General features: G+C 35.6%; 1 protein-coding gene across 1 annotated transcript; it reads right to left on the bottom strand.

Moving 5' to 3' along the window:
• Window positions 1–4,804: 4,804 nt before the first annotated feature.
• Window positions 4,805–12,048, bottom strand: LOC114478194 (meprin A subunit beta-like). The gene is made up of 14 exons (XM_028471074.1): window positions 11,750–12,048; window positions 11,621–11,642; window positions 11,440–11,484; window positions 9,832–9,863; window positions 9,606–9,702; window positions 9,407–9,524; window positions 9,127–9,305; window positions 8,827–9,045; window positions 7,791–7,946; window positions 6,848–7,066; window positions 5,452–5,889; window positions 5,200–5,364; window positions 4,991–5,099; window positions 4,805–4,889 (listed from the first exon to the last, which is right to left on the bottom strand). The coding sequence occupies exons 1-14, from the start codon at window positions 11,798–11,800 to the stop codon at window positions 4,871–4,873; spliced, it is 1,869 nt and encodes a 622-aa protein (XP_028326875.1). The 5' UTR covers window positions 11,801–12,048; the 3' UTR covers window positions 4,805–4,870.
• Between the last annotated feature and the right edge of the window lie 6,054 nt (window positions 12,049–18,102).

Below are 18,102 nucleotides of genomic sequence, written 5' to 3'. Positions count from 1 at the left end.
TTCAGGTTTTTTGGGGTGTTTATCCTTCAAAATATTACCATATGCTTCCATCGCGAGAAGCAATACCTCACAAAGTATGAATTAGAAAAATACCTCCACAAAAAAGTTACATTTGTTCATAGTTTTTCTGATGCAAATGATTACAAATAACAGAGACAAGCTATAATGACCTCATGTAAAGGATTTTCAATAATAGTGGTGAAATAACCCAAAGTTGGGTAGGTGGAGCTGTATTAATATACCACATTTCAGTTTCCTATGTGATGTAGTTGCTGAGATACTGGATGCTGAAAATAGAAGAAAAATAAGCATGCGCTAAAAATCAACACATACACACCTCACTAAATATCTGAAAAAGTATTCATCCGATCAAACAAAAAATGTATAGTGGCTATTAAATAATCAAGGAACAATTGGTAAAAATTTCTGAATTTTTAGGCTGAAGTTCGTGGGATCTTCTGAAAATGTGTCGGAATGACATGGAATTACCCTAATGTGGTTGTTTTCAGCTCTGTTCGGAACCTCCTTTAGTTTTATCTTTTCAGTCAGTCTTTTTTTTATTTATTTGTGTAGTTTTGGATCCTCTGCATGGGTGGACTGGCCATCTGGCATACCGGGCATCGTCTCCGTGGGCCGTCTAGCCGAAATGGGCTGGTCCAGTAAACTGTGTTTCTTTGACGCACAAGTGAAGACGGACATGGTAACAGGTGGCCAAAAATGGTCCAAAAGTGGCAAAAACACAGCAAGAAAAGAGTAAAGTAAAGTATGTATTCACATAGTGGGAGCTTAAGTAGAGTTGTCCATTATGAAAGTTGGATGTACAAAGAGGTGTACATACTCTGTAGTGTAATAAAGGGGTATATTTGTGGGTGCAAAGTAAAATAGCGTGTGTGATTTCCCTGGTTTATTTCTATGGGACATGCGCATGATAAATTGATAGATTAAGTTCACCAATGTTCGCTGGACTTAAGCAAATGAATAATAAATGCCATCCCCTGTCCTTAGACCCTCCTTTGGCAAGGAAAAACCCAGTGGAAAATGTATTACACACAAACATGTCATGTACATCCAAGGTGCGCATTAGGTTATAATTACGTGGTGAAAATACGAGCCTTTATAATGCTGTGTTCGTGGAGAAGTGTGCATGTTTCACTGTTTGCTCTGAGCACAGCCGCTGCCATTGCCGCCAATAACTTCCTGGAACTATTTGAGTGTATTTGGAACTTTCGTTGTCGCATCTCTCTCTAAAGAACTGTGTGTGTGCAGCATGTACATCCAAGGTGTCTTCAGTCTGTAGAGGGCGCTAACGCAACAATTTTCATACTTCTACATTGAGCTGGTTTAGGACTGAGAGTTTAACAACTGATTCACATTTGTATGTGCCAATGGGAACATTTTCAAAAAATTTAAATTTTCAAAGATTTTGGTCAAAATTATAAAAAATCTGTAGCTAACTTTTGATGTCCCACTTCTTTCGATGAGTCTGTCAGGGAAACGCTCTAGGAGTGCGTTAAAATACGTTTGCCCCATGTTAAATTATTCTCTCTGTAGGAGGCGTTAACGCGCCAATGTCCGTTTTGGTTCTCTTTGTGCTTTTATTTAGTACTTTGTTAGCCTAAGTTTTACCAATATAATGTACTGGTACCACCAACGTCACTCCAAAATAAAACAGCGACCATTCTGTGTCTATCGTTCAACAGCTCAATAGTGATGAAGGCTTGATTGGTAACACAACACACCTGAGTGCCATTCATGGGGCGTGGTCATTCAACAGCACAAACTGATAACAATGAGAGGTGGAGACATGAGCAGGTTTACCAGGAAGCACAAAGACACAAACATTTATGCAAACAAAACTAAAGAACTGATTGAAAGGTTATAAACAAATGAGGACATGCACAGGGCTGAAAAACATGCCCATTATTACAGATCTGAGTCATACATCAGATGTCCATGATCAAGAATGTACTGGTCTGCAGTTCATGGGTTGAGAGCCAAGTTCAACATTTTTCTATTGCTTTGAAAAGTGTTAAAATATCTTAAGTGATAATTCGTTTGTTCTTTGTCACAAGACTCTAATGCATAGTGTACACTTAAATGGACTTCTTCATAACTCCATTAAAGATGGGTCACATTTTTTTTTTTTTGAATTGCATCATGTTTTCATATGCCTAAAGGGTCATAAAAACACACAGGAAAAAATATTGACTAAGGTTTTCATAATTTATACATGAAAGGGTTAAATCAGTATAACAAAAATAACCACACTGTTTATTATTTTGATTTGGTTTTAAAACGGAATAACCAAATAACGAACAGTACACGGATTGTTTAGAAACAAATATCCAAAGAATGAAGAATACACTGATTGTCAGAAAGTCCATTGGAATTTTCTTCTGTTTCATAAAATTCTGAAACCTAACCATGTATGCGCCAAATAAATAGGTGCCAACAACATAACTGAGTGGCAGAATTTTACTGTACCATTTGGTTTGTTAGGCAGATGGAAGTGGAGAATATTTATTTTTTTATTTTATTTATTCAGTTCATTTCCGACATGGTCGCATTCACAGAAATTCATTTGACATTCAGAGCAAAATCACATCATTGTTTTTTTTTTTTTTTTTTTGTTTTTTTTTTGTTTTTTTGTCCTTTTTTTGTCCTTTTTCATGCCGGAAAGGGCGACGGAAAAAAGCATTATGCTTATCCAGATCCGTCCCCTAATTTGAACACAGATAATTTTACATCCAACCTCGTTTCTTCCCTTTTTTTTTTTTTTTTTTTTTTTTTTTCTCTTTTTTTTTTTTTTTTGATGTGTTCTCGTCTGCAGTCATTGTTCCTGTTGTTACTCCTCCTCACAGTCTTTTTCTTTCGTATTTCCTCGGGCTTTCTTTTCCAGTCGTTGTTTACGTTCCTCCAACTCTCCAAACGTGAAGTTCTTCTGCTTTCGGAGTACCTTCATATCCTCTGAAAGTCGCCTCTGCTTACGATATTAAATTAGAAAGTGGTGCATTACTGCTATGGTAAAGAGATGAGACAATCAAGTCTCTAATGTTGCTTTTATAGTATTTGGTAAATTGGATGTGTTTGAAATGTAATACTAACATACTACTCATACTAAGTTTGATGTCAAAATTACTATGTAGTGCGTTCAGATTAGATAGTATGAAAAGACTGAGTATGCAAGAAATACCTGGATGTATACTATATAGAGACATTTTTTAAGTATGCACGGTGGGCACACTAGTCATACTCAACCACCCAATGATGGAACGCAAAATGTAAACGTAAAATGGTCCCGGGACCGGCTTCAAGTGAAAAATCAAACATTACCTCTTCAAAGCAAAGCCTCTCTTCTTGTCTTCCATTAGTTGTCTAACGTTTTTGTAAATACGGCTCTTGTTTTGAATTTAACTGGAAGTTTTGTCAGTAGCATAATGGAGGGTCTCCAAAAATCTCTGAAATGTCGGAATGAAATGTGTTTCCGTGAGTTTTATGGATCAAATGAGCACATGTTTATATTCTACTTTCTCACGTTCTCATTTAAAATGTTTTCAGAACTTTCAAAGGTGGAGAATCAACAGAGATATTTAGCCTCAGTGTACTTTAGGTTTTTGTCGTTGTAGGTTGGGAAACTTAGGAGTAAACTTTCAAAGGTAGGGTGATCATGGTTTGATTTCCAAAAAAGAAGACACTTAGGCTGACCTCGGCATACTCAAAAAGTACTCAATGTTTTTTTGAATCTACCAAGTAACAAAGACTTAAAAAAAAATCTGAAATCAGTGGTGACTCAAGTCAATCACCTTTAATATGCACCTCAACAATCTGTCCTTGAAAAATTTCATACAGTATAAGCCTTAAAATCTGTCAATCATCGAAACAATATGAGAAACATCTCCTCCTAGAAATGAGAACTACAACAAAAAACTTAAGGCTTTCAGAACAGTAAATAATCAATAAATATACACAAAAAATTGCAACTAAATCCCCTGCTATTTGGTCACTTTTAATCTTTTTCTCTTGGACTTTGGTCCTCTTTCCATATTGAATAAAAGAGCAACTCTTTCGCTTTCATAAACTGGTGGAATTTCTTAGATAGAGCAAATATTAGCAGAGTTACGGTCATTTATATTGATGTGTTCCCCGAGAAGAGTTCAAGCTACCTGAGGTAAGACGTGAAAAGAGGACATGTCCGGGTAAAACTGGACATATGGTCACGCTATTCAAAGGTGGAGAATCAACTGAGATATTTAGCCTCAGTGTTTCTGTTTTTTTGTCGTTGTAGGTTTGAAATGCATCTTGGGAAGCTTGGAAGTATACTTCAGTGGGAATGCTCATCATCGGTCATCATCCTAACCATACTTATAGTATATAGTAGACGGTATATACTCATTGAGTTTGTACTGTATAAGTGTGACATTTTAAAGCCTAAGTCTTTCTATAATTGTCTGTATATGTAGTTAGAATTCAAAGTTTTGCAAGTACAAATTCAAAACACTTGTACAATTTAGTGCTAAAGGTCATGTGACAGTGATAAACCAATGATGACGTTGGTTGTATGGGCATCCAAAACAGGAGTTTATTATGAATTGTTCAAAGTATGCATGGGGACATTGTTCTTGTGTTTTGGGATTACCTTTTCAATTTATCAGTGATTGGTTTATTTAGCATGTTTATAAATGTTTTCCAACATTATTACGACTCAGATTTAGTGGCTAAAGCCGCATTGATGACATTTTGTCAAAAGAAGAGAGGATGGAATTATGAAGAAACTCTTTATTATGAGGTCGTTTGTTTCAAAGATAGCAAGGAACAAATGAAACAAAGTAATTACTTAAATAAAGACGAGGTCCTTCGTAGTTGGTGGGATTCAGCTTTGAACTAAAGCGCTAAAGTATAAAACAAAAAAAAGACAAAGTCAAATATACATGTTGGAAAAGGAAACGATAAATTAAAAAAAAAATATATATATATATATATATAATCTTACCCATTGCTGCATGAACCTATATTAACAGTGTCTTCGTAGATCTTTATAGATTTGTTATTGTCACGTTTTGGACATGGGAGGTAGTCTTGGTACTCCAGACTAGAAATATCTGGAAATAAGTGAGCGTACAAATACAAAATAAGGATCTGAATAAGCATAGAAAACTTTTGAGAACAATTATGACGATATATCATCAAAAATCTGCTAACCTGTTATTGAAGAAAGAAAGACCGCGGCGCCACCTTTCAGAAAGTTGTGGTCCCTGATTTGTTTCAGATTTAGGAATAAACTACTACCAAAGCCTGGGTTCTCCAGGACAAGCTTTCCATTCCTTATAAACGGCTTCCCATAGATGCTCGGGTTGTTGTAAATTTCTATGAAAAACATAAAAAACAGTTATTTATGAATTTTACACAATGAAGTCAAAGTAGGCCATCGAGCTATTACTTTCAGACACTCACTCGATGCATCAGTTGTAAACGTCATCTGTTTGGACACATGGAGTTTGGGATCTGGGTTCTGGTCCACCATGATAATGTTTACCTGCCTCTTATTGAGAGGCCACTTCAGTTTAAAGTCATAACGCCCTGCCACCAAACGGAAACCTATTCCAAAGAAGGATTCCTGCAGTGAAATGATCAGCTGGTAGGCGTAACCTTCGTATGAATAGAACCGAGGGCTGTGCAAATACGTCATGAAGTCACTGGTTGTTAAAAGTTCCTCAAAGTTGTCTATTTGCCACACGTTATTTGGACACTCGGCCTCAGATAGGTACATGTCATCAATGGAATATCCTCCTGTAGAGTTTTCATTTCCCTTTCGAACCTCGAACACAACCTGGAAAGGATTCTCTGCGTACAGGGAAACCGTGTGGAACTTCCATACAGAAGTTTGAGGACCTGAAAAAGAAATTTCCTGTTATTCAGCTTTAGTTATTTGTCAGTTTTATGCCTATAGTTTGTGTCTGTAAAGTTGTTTGTTATGCATGTTTGCTCTTTTTTTTAATACGTAATATGTTTCGTCTTACATGTCACGATATAAAAAGTAAAATGTAGTCTCATGTTGGCATTTAATGTGTCAAAACACACACAACAGTTTGAGTTTCTAATGGTAAATACTGGTATCTTAAAATCAGAGGCTTGAAAAGAGTTTTTGATATATATGTTTAAAGTTGAGAAGGAATCATTTTAAAGATGTTATACATTTTATATTCATGTAATACTTGGCTAAGAGATTATTTTAGGTAGGCTATGATACAATACATTCATCTGATGAGAAGGCTATACTTGGTTACTGGTAATTATCTTTTCTGGTAACACTTTACTTGAAGTCATGTCATGAAGGTTGACATTTCACAGTCATTAGCATGAATACGGTGTCATGAAGGCTGTCATGTCACGTTTGCTAATCTACCACCTTTTTGCTAAATTATGACACCTTTGGAGCTATGTTGGCATTTTTTTGGTTAGGTGGAGGGATCTAGTTGGGTTAGGGGTTAGGATTAAGGTTAGAGTTAGGTGTTAGGGTAATGAATGACACTTAATGACAGCCTTCATGACACCTTATTAATGCTAATGACAGGTGCCATGTCATAATAATGACAGTGTCATCCTTTAATGGAATGGGACTGCCCTCTCAGAAAGACACTCAGGGGGAGTTCTGTTGAGTGTACACACTCCAGTACCGGAGGTGGTGATATACACGTATTCAAGTTGGTTGCAACATCACAATTACCAATAAAAAAAGAAGAAAAAATAGCATTGACTAAAGCCAGTAATGTGTAAAACAGGATAAAGTCAAGTCTTGCCCGATTGACGCTGTGTTGGGAATTTTAGTGCTTTTCTTTCTTCATCTTACCAGTGATGCTGTCCATGAGGTGGAGAGTTTCTGTGGAGTCATCTCCATCTGTGAACTCTCTGATCCAGATGTTCAGTTGGTCTGTTTGGCTTCCACTGTTGTAATAGTAGAACTGAAGACACTGGATGTGACATTTGCGAGTGGGCGTCAGAGTTGTGGTCTCCAGCCAAGCTGAGTCTCCCTCATCACCTAAAGCGGTGCTTGCATGCATGAAGAAACCTTTAGAAGGGTTAATGATTTTAGTTAGTTTGTGATAATTGCAACAGCAGTTTGGATAGTAAAATATAAATCATGCATTTGAAAAAAATTATACAGACAAATGAAATCCCGTTTTCATCAATATAATTACAAAGTTCAACTGCCATATTATCTCGCTATGTATAATAAGGTGTTACAACTAGAATAGAACATTTTATTATTACTACTACTACCCCTTCTGTCACACAGGAAGTCATACCTATAAATAATTATATCCACACCAGAACATCAATAGCTAAAATAGGTAGGAAAAGAGCCGTTTCTGGCTATATGCAGACTAAACAATTGCATAGGGACCCCAAACCTGTGTTCTAGGTCTTGTAACATATTTTTATCCCTTTTCATCACATATCTTGTTTGAGTGGTTGTAATTTCAAAGAGAGATTGTAATGATATATTATAATGTATTGTAGTTCACAAACAGTTTAACCGATTAGGATTGTCTCCATGTAGTTTGGAAAATATAGTGGCCCCAAACAGCATCTTGCATAGGGCCTCCACAAATCAAGAACTTACTTTTGGTAGAACATAGACAACATTGAGTATCACATGCTAGGAGATTAGATGATAAAGAAACATAATCTTCTAAACCTTAAAATAGGAGTGGACAAAGCATTTTGTTCCACTATGTTGGACAGATCCTAAAGGAAAGAATCAGAATGTGTTTATTGTAGTTATGTTTTACCTGGTGATCTGTCCATGGTGGTGCTGTCAATGTCGGGGCCTCCAGCAGCAGAACCCACTCTTTTCCATCCTTCTATTGAACCTTTTTCGCAAGTTTTCATCCCACAGATATCGGCCTTTGTGAAGTGGCAGGTGCTCGTTGAATAGGTTGTTGTGGCTAAGGTCACAGAGAACGATTAACAGCAAGCAAAATACAAGTTTTCTTTAAATTTAATTTAGAGGAGCATAGGCCAGGATCAAGAAAAAAAAAAAAACTGACGCAACAGGAGTACCAATCGAATTGGGTTTGGACAGATATTTTGAAGTGGTGGTCAGTTTTGGTTACATAGTGTCCTTGAGCGCAGAGGAGGACAGGTATGAAGCATCCACTGTTGATACAATCCTTTTTGTGTGCAATAACATGGATTATCCTTAGCTTTGATACATGGATTATGTAAATAGATCCACTGTCTCTTGTTCGCACTGTTTGTGTTTAACGTTCCCGTGCGGTGATATGATGTTGACATTAACAGTTGTTTGTTAATAAAATGGGGCTTACCAAATTGAGGTTTTACCTGTCGGGTTTGGGTCAGGCTTGGACATAAATATCTGAATGCCTGTCGAGTTCGGATCAGACTCTAACTATGACACGGTTCTTTATTTACTCGCTGTTCACGTGACAGTTTATTGCAAGACCCCTGTGCATGCCTCCACGCAACCAAACAGTAGTTTGGTCTACAGCGCTTGTCTTCTTTCAGTCTCCAAGTCCAAGCCATATTCTTCTTCTTCTTTTTCTTTTTTCCAGCAGAGTGGACACCTCCCCAAGCCGTAGAAAACGCGCATCTGTGTCATTTGATGTCACGTCCGCAGAAAATTCAGACCCGGAATTGCAGAACAAAATGCATCACACAGTCTGTTCATTGTGTGTGGGTTAATTCTTTTTGGTTTTGAATGTTTCATCTCCCATTAGCCTTAAAAGACTTAAAAATTCATGTTTATTTTTTCACACATCCTGATCTATGCTCCTGAAAGCTATCACAAGAACAATCCACACTTACTGCAGTTATAGAGACGGTTCACTTTGTAGACATCCCAGGGGCTCATTTCATTACGCTGGCCAATTTTGTCTTGGTAATCCGGATCTTTGGTGACGATGGTATCGGCATAGTTTTTGGTGAAGAACCTTCTTCCGTAGTGCATCACGGATTCATAGTCGTACGGTGCCCCGAATGTTGTACTGGTTTGTGGAGTTAATTTGAAAAAGTTTCTCTTTTCGCCTGACGACAGACAAGGCAAACATCCAATCAGACGTCATCCAGACCGGATAAAAAGTTAGGAATATGCGAGAGTCATTTTACCATATTGGATGTTATCCCACATAATGTTGATGTAATCATCTCTGTCATATCTGGATTGCTCATGGAAGAGACCCAGAGCATGAATGAACTCGTGCTCCACCGTACCAAGACGTTCACAGCCCAGACCGATGGACACTACCTGTCCATCCTTAATCCTCCTGGAAACATAAGAGTAACACCTGCAAGGGAAATGAAACAGTGAGCCCTCTCACCATGAAGTATCTTCAAAATCCTCCTGTGAGACACCCCAACTGAATCTCTTGAAAGAGAGAATACTTACCCCCCGTTTTTCCTGGCTGAAAGGTACCACTCTTCATCATCCCTGACCTTAAAGTCAATGCATGTCTTCAAACGGAAATGATCAAAGGCCTGCAAGATGACTGCCTTAGTATTCAAGTCTGTGCTCGTGAGACGTAGAAAAACACAGTCAGTTCATTAAACAGCTTAGGTATGACAGTCATTTATGTTTGTAAACTCACCCAGACTGTCCTCAAATTTGACAGGAACCGGAATGTCCCACAACACCTTCGGAGGTACAACGGCATTCCTGGCAAATCTCCTTCTTGTCTCTGCGTCCTGAGATCAATAAAATGTGTCAAAAAGAACAACCTGCATATATATATATATATATATATATATATATATATATATATATATATATATATATATATTTAATGTATATAAGCAAAGAAAAAAGCTACTTACTTTTACAATGTCCCCCTCAAAAAACTCAAGTCCTTGAAATAATAAGAAAAGAAGAAAATAAATTGTGACTAAAGCTGCAATGAAAAAAAAGCAAATTATGTAAAACACAGTCAATAAACTTTTAACTATGTATATATTACAAGTTACTTTATTTGAAAAAAAGATGTTTGCTCCCACTTGCAGTGTAAACTTACTTTCTCCTCAAGGCTTTCCACATAGTAAAAGTGGAACAAATGTCTCATTTACACTTATTCTCTCACACATTCAGTAATACTTTCATTTAAAAGGATCCTCTATTATTTTGGTAAAAATGTGGCACCAAATGTTTTGTTCTTATATGAAGATCTGTGCTGAAAAAAAAGTCTTATACAAACCAATAATCATTTCATTGCCTTTTAAAGATTTAAAGTCAAAAAGCCAGTGGGGCAGCCATCTTGAATGGGTTGATGACATCATTCCGGCGAATTACGTCTAATTCAACAATCAAGCCCATTGTGTGCTGTGTGATTTACATCAGCAAGAAAAGAACAGTCGAGCTGTAATATACCAGTCAGAACTGGAGTTTTCTTGGTCTAGAAAGACAACAATTCTGTGCATTAGTAATACAAGCAATCACTGTTCAGATAAATGGCGGTGACTTTGTGAGCTACAAACCTGAAGGATGAACTGGTCCGGTTGTTTTGTGAACAAAGATATTGGGAATAGCATTTGGTATTTTTTAGCAGCTATGTTCTTTTGACATCATGATTCCAAGCATGGCATATTTAATCATCTTTTGGCAGCTCAAGATGGCTTTTTTTACTTTAAAAAAAAAGCTGGCAAAATGTTCCAAAAAGCAAACTGAATGCTCCACTCAACAGTAAAGGATGGGCTTCGTAGAGGCAGTTCGCCCGAATGACGTCATCAACCCACAATGCTGTGCAGGCCATTCAGGAAGGCAAACCCCCCCCAGCTCTTTAAATGTAAATGAGGCTCAATTTTCAGTGGAAATGAAATAATTATTCATCAATGTAACATATTTTTTTCAGCACATCTTCTAGGGGTGTGGATTGCCAGGAATCTGACGGTCACGATACAATATTTCCCAATATATTGCAACATCAATAATTACAAATTTCACCTTTACAAGTACAAAATGGTATGAAATACAGTTAATTTCATTGTTTTGAACTTGCGAGAATAAGTAAATGGTAACTAACTGTAATTCAAGTACCAATATCAAAAACAAGTGGTATGTTTATCAATTACATTTCCTAAAAAAGTTTAGCTTTTTGAAAGATACTGATTCTGTTAAGTTCTTAAATTCTTAAAAAAAAAAAAAAAAAAAAAAAAAAAAGGAACCACATACTTTTATAAAAGTGCCCAGTATGTGCTATGCATATGTTGGTGCAATTAAATTGTTTTTTTGTTGAAAAAATTTATTAAAAAATTGATTTGGACATTTTTAGGATCGGTACAATAATTGTGCAGTGAAATATCACTATATATATCATGGAATTGATTTTTTTTTGTTACACCCTTAGTTACTTCTCATATGAACATAATGGAAAATTTTAAGCCAAACTTGTAAAATCAATGGAAGATCCCTTTTAAACTTTAAAATCTTACCTTCATTTATTTCTGGTGCTTCCTGTTCGTTACCTACTTCCATTTCTTCAAATGAAAAAAAAAATGAAAAAAATGGATTAATACTCCTAATAATGTTGTCTCAATAAATCTATTGCTATTTCTATTGAATCTACTCATATACTGTACATGTGAGGAAAGTGAAGTAAGTGCAAAACCTCACCTATCCACATAGGATCGTGGGACTAGAAGTAAAAGATCAGAAGTTCACAGTGTAAATACATAAATCCTCAAATTTAATGCATATTTGCAACTTTTTAAAGTTTAAAAAAAAATAAAAACAAGTACTTACCATGACAAGATGAAGTGTACATAGCACAACTATGATGCAGTTATACATCATTACAACTAAATGTCTTCAAAAAAAGGTCAATGTATGATACTTGGCCCTTGAAAAACTGCTTTTAGTGAATTAATAAATGCTAACCACAGTATAAAAAGCCTTGTTGGTATTCACAGTGCACTTGAGTAGCTCCAAGTTAAAAATAAAAAAATAAATAAAATAAACGTTTGGTCCAGGTGTTCAAAAAAATAAACGAGATGTTGTTCGACTGTGGGAAAAGATTCTATGTGGAGATGGAGTGCTGCTGAATGCTTATAGATAGTGAACGTGGCCCTCCAAAGATGCATCACAAACCAAACAAAACTTGAGTTTTTCCCCTAAAGCCAAGCAAGATTTTTGCATTTTGTTGTCTGACAAATATTGTCTTTTCGGTGTCTTTAGGGCCCAGATCATTGAGTGGAACACACGCACACACACACTCATACGAGGACACGTCTTAATGTGTGTGGAACATAATGACTAATTCTATGTTTTACCTTTGATGAGTGAGTCACAACCCAATGAAAATGAATGACAAACTGTTTGTTTTTGATTTTCCCACTGTCAAACACCTGATGTGACCAATGGCTCAGGTGGTTACCTATTGGATGATAGGTTGATTCCATGACTGTATTCTTTATTTATTGCTTAGAATAAATGTTTTTTTTTGTAATACATACAGATAAAATATACATTTTCTCCCGAAATAGCAGTTTTTGTTTCATTCGTTTTAATTTTCCGGATGATTTGTTAGTCATATTTTCATTGGCGTCTATTTATTCGTCTGTTAGTAGGATTTTATCAAAAGAACATTTTAACTACAAGTCGACCTTATACCAGTGAACATTCCATTAAATTCTGGAGGGAATCCGAATCAATATATTGATTCTGGATCAGTTTCAAAAATGGAAAAATCCCATTATCAGTTATGTTGTGTGGGCTCTTTAATTACTCCACCGAGTTTTAATTGGACCTGATCAAGAATGCACATTTAAATATAAATAACCTACTTTTAGACCTACTGTAGGGTTATTAATGGGGATAGAAATTTCAGTAACACTTTACTTGGAGTTATAATAATAAGGCTGATATTACTCTGCTATTATCTGTCATTAGCATGAATAAAGTGTCATGACGGCTGTCATTAAGTGTCGTTTGCTTAATTATGACACCTTTGGAGCTATGTTGGATTTTTTGGGTTAGGTGTAGGGCTCTAATGAGGTTAGGCAAGGTTAAGTTTGGGGTTAGGGTAACAAACAGACACATCTGACACATTCAAGTGATCAGCAGATGCCTCTGAGGAAGACTGGCAGTTGAAACATGTCAGGAGTTCAAAGTAAATATCCTGGAAAAAAGTTGTCTGAAAAACTTCAAATTTTACATTTTATTTAAAAAAGAAGACAAAATGAACTTCCTGGAATTAGAACAAAGTTTGTTTGATAGACAAATATTGTATTTCGCAGTTTGGACTTTACAAGTTTAAACAGCTAGAGCTACATTTCAGTTTATTTCCACCTTCAAATTCCTGTAATGCCATTTATGAATTATGGTATAGGCCAGGGGTTCTCAATCGGTCTCACCCTGGGACCCACATTGTGCCATAGTCATCGATCGCAACCCATTTTTCTTTTTTTTAGAATTCAACCAACAAAATTTAATTTTTCAAAAATAGATCTTGAAAACACATGTATAATCTTTTTTTAAAACAAAAATCTATAGATTTTCCTGTGCAACATGAATTCCATAGCATGCTTCGAAAGAATGTCGAAAGAAAAGTTTCTTTCAAAATAAAAGACAAGTCCAACATGAGAGACATTAAGTAAGCGATTTATTTATTTTTGACCAGCTGTCCGCGACCCACCCAGTACAGGTCTGCGACCTACTTTTGGGTCCCGACCCACCAGTTGAGAAACTCTGGTATCGCAAAATTTGTATTCCTGTTCCGTAATCAGTTTTTATTGAATTGAATGACTGCCATGAAATCAGCTGACATGGCAACCTTGCACATTCTTTAATTTATTCTGTATTATGACAATTCAGACGGTGTCAGCATGTGTGTGTTTGCAAACCTTTGTGGAAAGAAAGATTGTCCTCAGGGCCGTACAGGGGTCCCTCAACTGGTTAGTCTGGCTTTGCTCTGCACGATGTAACAACAACAAGGATATTTCTGCTCCATCACAGAGAAAAAGGACACGACAAGTGATGGTTGTACAGTATTCAATTGTTCCTTCATTTTACACAGCATTGGCAGAGTTAAATTGTACAAATTTGAAATTGAATAAAAAATCAATGTGAGTGACTTGAGTCTATGGTAAAAAAAAAACACCTAACGTCATTTAGACGTTCTTTTTTTGGACCGTCAAAATTTGTCCAATTTTAGCCCAATGTTTGTTGTTGAAATTCCGTTTTTATTGGACCATTCAACATAGTCCAATTTTAGCCCAAATATAGTCATTGAAATTAAGTGAGTTTTTTGGACTGTCAAAATTAGTCCAATTTTACCCAATTGTAGTCTGTCAAAATTGGTTAAATATTAGCCCAGTTATAGTGGTTAAAATTGGATTGTTATTAAACCGTCCAACATAGTCAAATTTTAGCCCAAATGTAATTGTTGACATTTAGTGGGGATTTTTTTGGACTGTCAAAATTTGTCTAATTTTAGCCCAATTATAGTTGTTGAAATTGGGTTTTTAAAGTGGGTTTTTAAACCGTTTCACGCTGTCCAATTTTAGCCCAAATTAAGTCGTAGAAATTGAGTCGCTATTGGGTCGTCCAACTATGTCCACATTTTTCCACAATATAGTTGTTGAAACTGAGTTCTTATTGGACTGTCCAACAGATTTAGCCCAAAAATAGTCACTGAAAATAGGAATTCTCATTTATGGTAAGTAGCTCAACAATTTTGGACCAAATTAGCCAAAAAATAAGAAGAAAAGGTATTGTAACAACTTCAAACATAACAGCCCACAAACATAAACCAAAAATACAAATGTGAAGTTGACAACAAAGGTTCCCACAATTAGGTATTCCATTTTGGGAAGGTAAGATGTAACACATAATTAATTTCTACCAAATTTTGACATTTAGACGTCGATTTAATGTCTTTTCGAGCATATTTTGCTGGGTGGGTAAAATCCATCCTCTTCATTGTGAAACAACTGAATACATTTCCAGCTGTCATCACATCCAGCTGAGACAGTTGTTACAGTGACTGCCCATGATGATGTGACTGATGATAAGGATGTGGTTCTCCTTCCAATCTTTGCTAAACCCTCTGTTGTTAACATGTGATACTTTACATTGTACATTTTTGTTCCACTGTCTGCACAGTATCTCTCCTGCAAAACCACCTGGACTGGTTATTCTTTAGAGGTTTTTCTTACGGCATGAAAGCACATTCTTCTGCTCACATACGGGTACAGTGACACATGCACTTTATCCTGACTTTTACTTCTCACAATAAGTAATAAAGTTATTTAACAGATAAACTCTGTCTGTCTCTGCTTCCTTTCATATTTTAACCACTGCACTACAAGCTTTATAGTATTAAAATTGTTTCATGTCAAAGTATTTTTAATTTCACATCAACTTTCAGATTAACATGATACACAAACCATCACATGAATGCACTTTAGATAATCATTGTAAAGCTGAATAATGAATAAAACTTTATCAATTCATGTAAAAAATGTCTTTGGAGTCATTTCAACTTCTCGCCTAAAACACATTTAATATGTTTATATGGCATCAGCGTTCAACATTGTTATCATGTTAATGTTATTACTCTTTGTGTTTCCACTCCCATACTACGGAAGTGGATTAGGGCCAATTTTGGTGACGAAAATGATTTTGGACAAATCAAGAATAAAGTTGAACTTTCGAGAATAAAGTAGAAATATAATTTTGAGATTGAAGTCGAAATTTTGAAAATGAACTCAGTTTCCGTAGATTTGACTTTAATAGCAAACCTTCGACTTTTATCACAATATTGTATTTTGACATCATTTTCCAAATTTAGACTTTATTCTCGACATTTCAATTTTATTCTTGATTTGCTTATGTTACATGTTGTCCAGTTTCTTGGATGTTATGACATTATTCCTAATAAGACCAGGAACATTACAGTGGAGGGATTTTTGAAGTTTTGCTTTCCAGGAAATGAGAAATATGACTTTGAAAATGTGTTTTCCAAACACGTAGGGCAATCTTTTTTTGTGACAGCAATGCATGGTTTAGTCTTAAATAAACAATGCATTTTTTTAATATTGCGTAATTGTTCTTTTGTGTAATCTTTAGGGTGAATTTTGTGGAATTGTTTGTGAGGAAATTCCAAGTTTTCCACAATTTGTCGGCAGTCGTGATATAAGCGTGGTGAAACTATGAGACCCACAAGTGAATTTTTTGGTAATTTACACAATTAGAAATGTGTTGTCTGTCATTTTTTACTGTCTCCTGCAGGCCATTGACCAAATTGGATGCTCTAAAGGGCCGATTTTGGCCCCCGGGCCTTGAGTTTGACACATATGGTCTAAATCATGGCCCGGGGACCAAATTGCTCTGTTATTCCATCTAATCAGGTAGAATGATCAAATATTCTTTATTTATAATGAGATGTTTGCTTTAAAACTTGTAAAAGAGACAAGTTTTTTTTTTTTTTTGTGCTCTATGACACAAAAAACAAACAAACAAACAAACATGCAAACTGGTTCCTGAATGCGCTGCACTTTAGTTGATTGGAAGTAGGATTTTCAAAAAGGGTTAATTCACTCTAAGTAGATTTTTAATAATATTATTGATCAGGCTTTTCAACTTCAGCCCAGTCAGGTACAGAAACAGCCATATGTGATTTTTGGCCCTTCATTTACACACTTCTTCAGACTAATTTCTACAGTAACTACTATCATTATGATCTTACTAACCCTACTCAGTCCCCCCTATACTGATAAGTGACATATGGTCTCTTGTGATTGCATCATACAGTAGGAGACAAGAGATTAGATTCAGAGATTATGATAAAGCATATTTTACATCAATAGAAAAGAATGGAGAAGTGTACCAGACGGTTTGTTTGACAAAGCATTGCTCACGCTGTCATCGCCTATAGAAATAACATGACACAAAAGTGACTGACCTTCTCAATGAAGACAATAGTGTGTGTGAAATTTTATACAGTTAAAATTATATCAAATGATGTTATGTCAACTCATTTTTTTTTTGGTTAATGTTTTTAACGAGCTATGAAAATAACTGCAGTTTGATAACACACGATCACGTCGGTCAACACATGCTATAAAAAAAATAAAATAATAAAAAAATAAAATCTCTATTTTCTTCCAATATAGTCTTTTTGTTAGTTTAGTTATCTTTTTACTTAATGTCATTAATCATCAATACCCTCTGTAAGAAATACAAAATATATTATTTTTATATTTATTTTTAAAACTATAGAGAGCCATTGCAAAAGAGTGAAAGAGCCACATGAGGCTCCAGAGCTGCATGTTGCAGCCCTAGACCTTTACTCTACTGAAAGTTAGCTACAGCTACAGCTACACAGGAGATAATAAAATATGATTTTCAAACTTTTGGTCCAGGCTGGACAACACAACTGTAAAGCAAAAGGAAAATACAAGGCGGCCATTAAGGACATGAAAAATATTATAATTTACAAATCTTGCAGTCAAACACAAATGACGTGTTTAACATTTGTAATATGTTGATTTGTTCTCATGCTTTGTTTATTCAAAAGGAATTCTGCTGAGTAGCTTCCACAATAAAGGTCCATTCATTGCTTCAAGCATGTTCAGGGTATTTTAAGTTATATAAAGCACATAGTCGCTATTGAGCTATATGCTAAACTCGTATAGGCTATGTTTAATTTTCCTTTTGTTGATTATTTTTATTTCAAGCATACATTGCATAGATTGATGGATAATTTATGCAATGTATGCCTTTTTTGTTTAATTTTATGCTATTTATTTTATTTATTCTACTACTACCACCATTTACCATTTGCACGGGTACTGTGGAATTTGTTCTTTACTTTATATGTGTTTTTCAAATAAAAGAACACTGTGAAATTGAATTATTTCATTTTCTCTTTAAAAAGCTAACTACCCCCCCCCCCGCTTTATTTATTTAAGTGCGTATCAAACTGGTAGCCCTTCGCATTAATCAGTACCCAAGAAGTAGCTCTTGGTTTCAAAAAGGTTGGTGACCCCTGCTCTAGATTATAGACTAAGGCTGTGTTGGAAATGTCACACTAATGCACTATACACTATAAACTCAATGAGTATATGCTGTCTACTACATACTATATGATTAGG

Source organism: Gouania willdenowi, chromosome 16 (genome assembly GCF_900634775.1).
Source record: "Gouania willdenowi chromosome 16, fGouWil2.1, whole genome shotgun sequence".
NCBI classification, from domain to species: Eukaryota; Metazoa; Chordata; class Actinopteri; order Blenniiformes; family Gobiesocidae; genus Gouania; species Gouania willdenowi.
The sequence above is the reverse complement of the archived record's forward strand: the minus strand, read 5'-3'. Positions and strand labels throughout refer to the sequence as shown.

Excerpts from the sequence above, each read along its gene's own strand:
- LOC114478194 (XM_028471074.1), bottom strand. The coding sequence starts at position 11,800 with ATGATGTATAACTGCATCATAGTTGTGCTATGTACACTTCATCTTGTC. Across the intron at positions 9,046-9,126 it reads GTGGGATAACATCCAATATG|GCGAAAAGAGAAACTTTTTC; the intron begins GTAAAATGACTC and ends GTCTGTCGTCAG. Across the intron at positions 7,947-8,826 it reads GAACCGTCTCTATAACTGCA|CCACAACAACCTATTCAACG; the intron begins GTAAGTGTGGAT and ends CTGTGACCTTAG.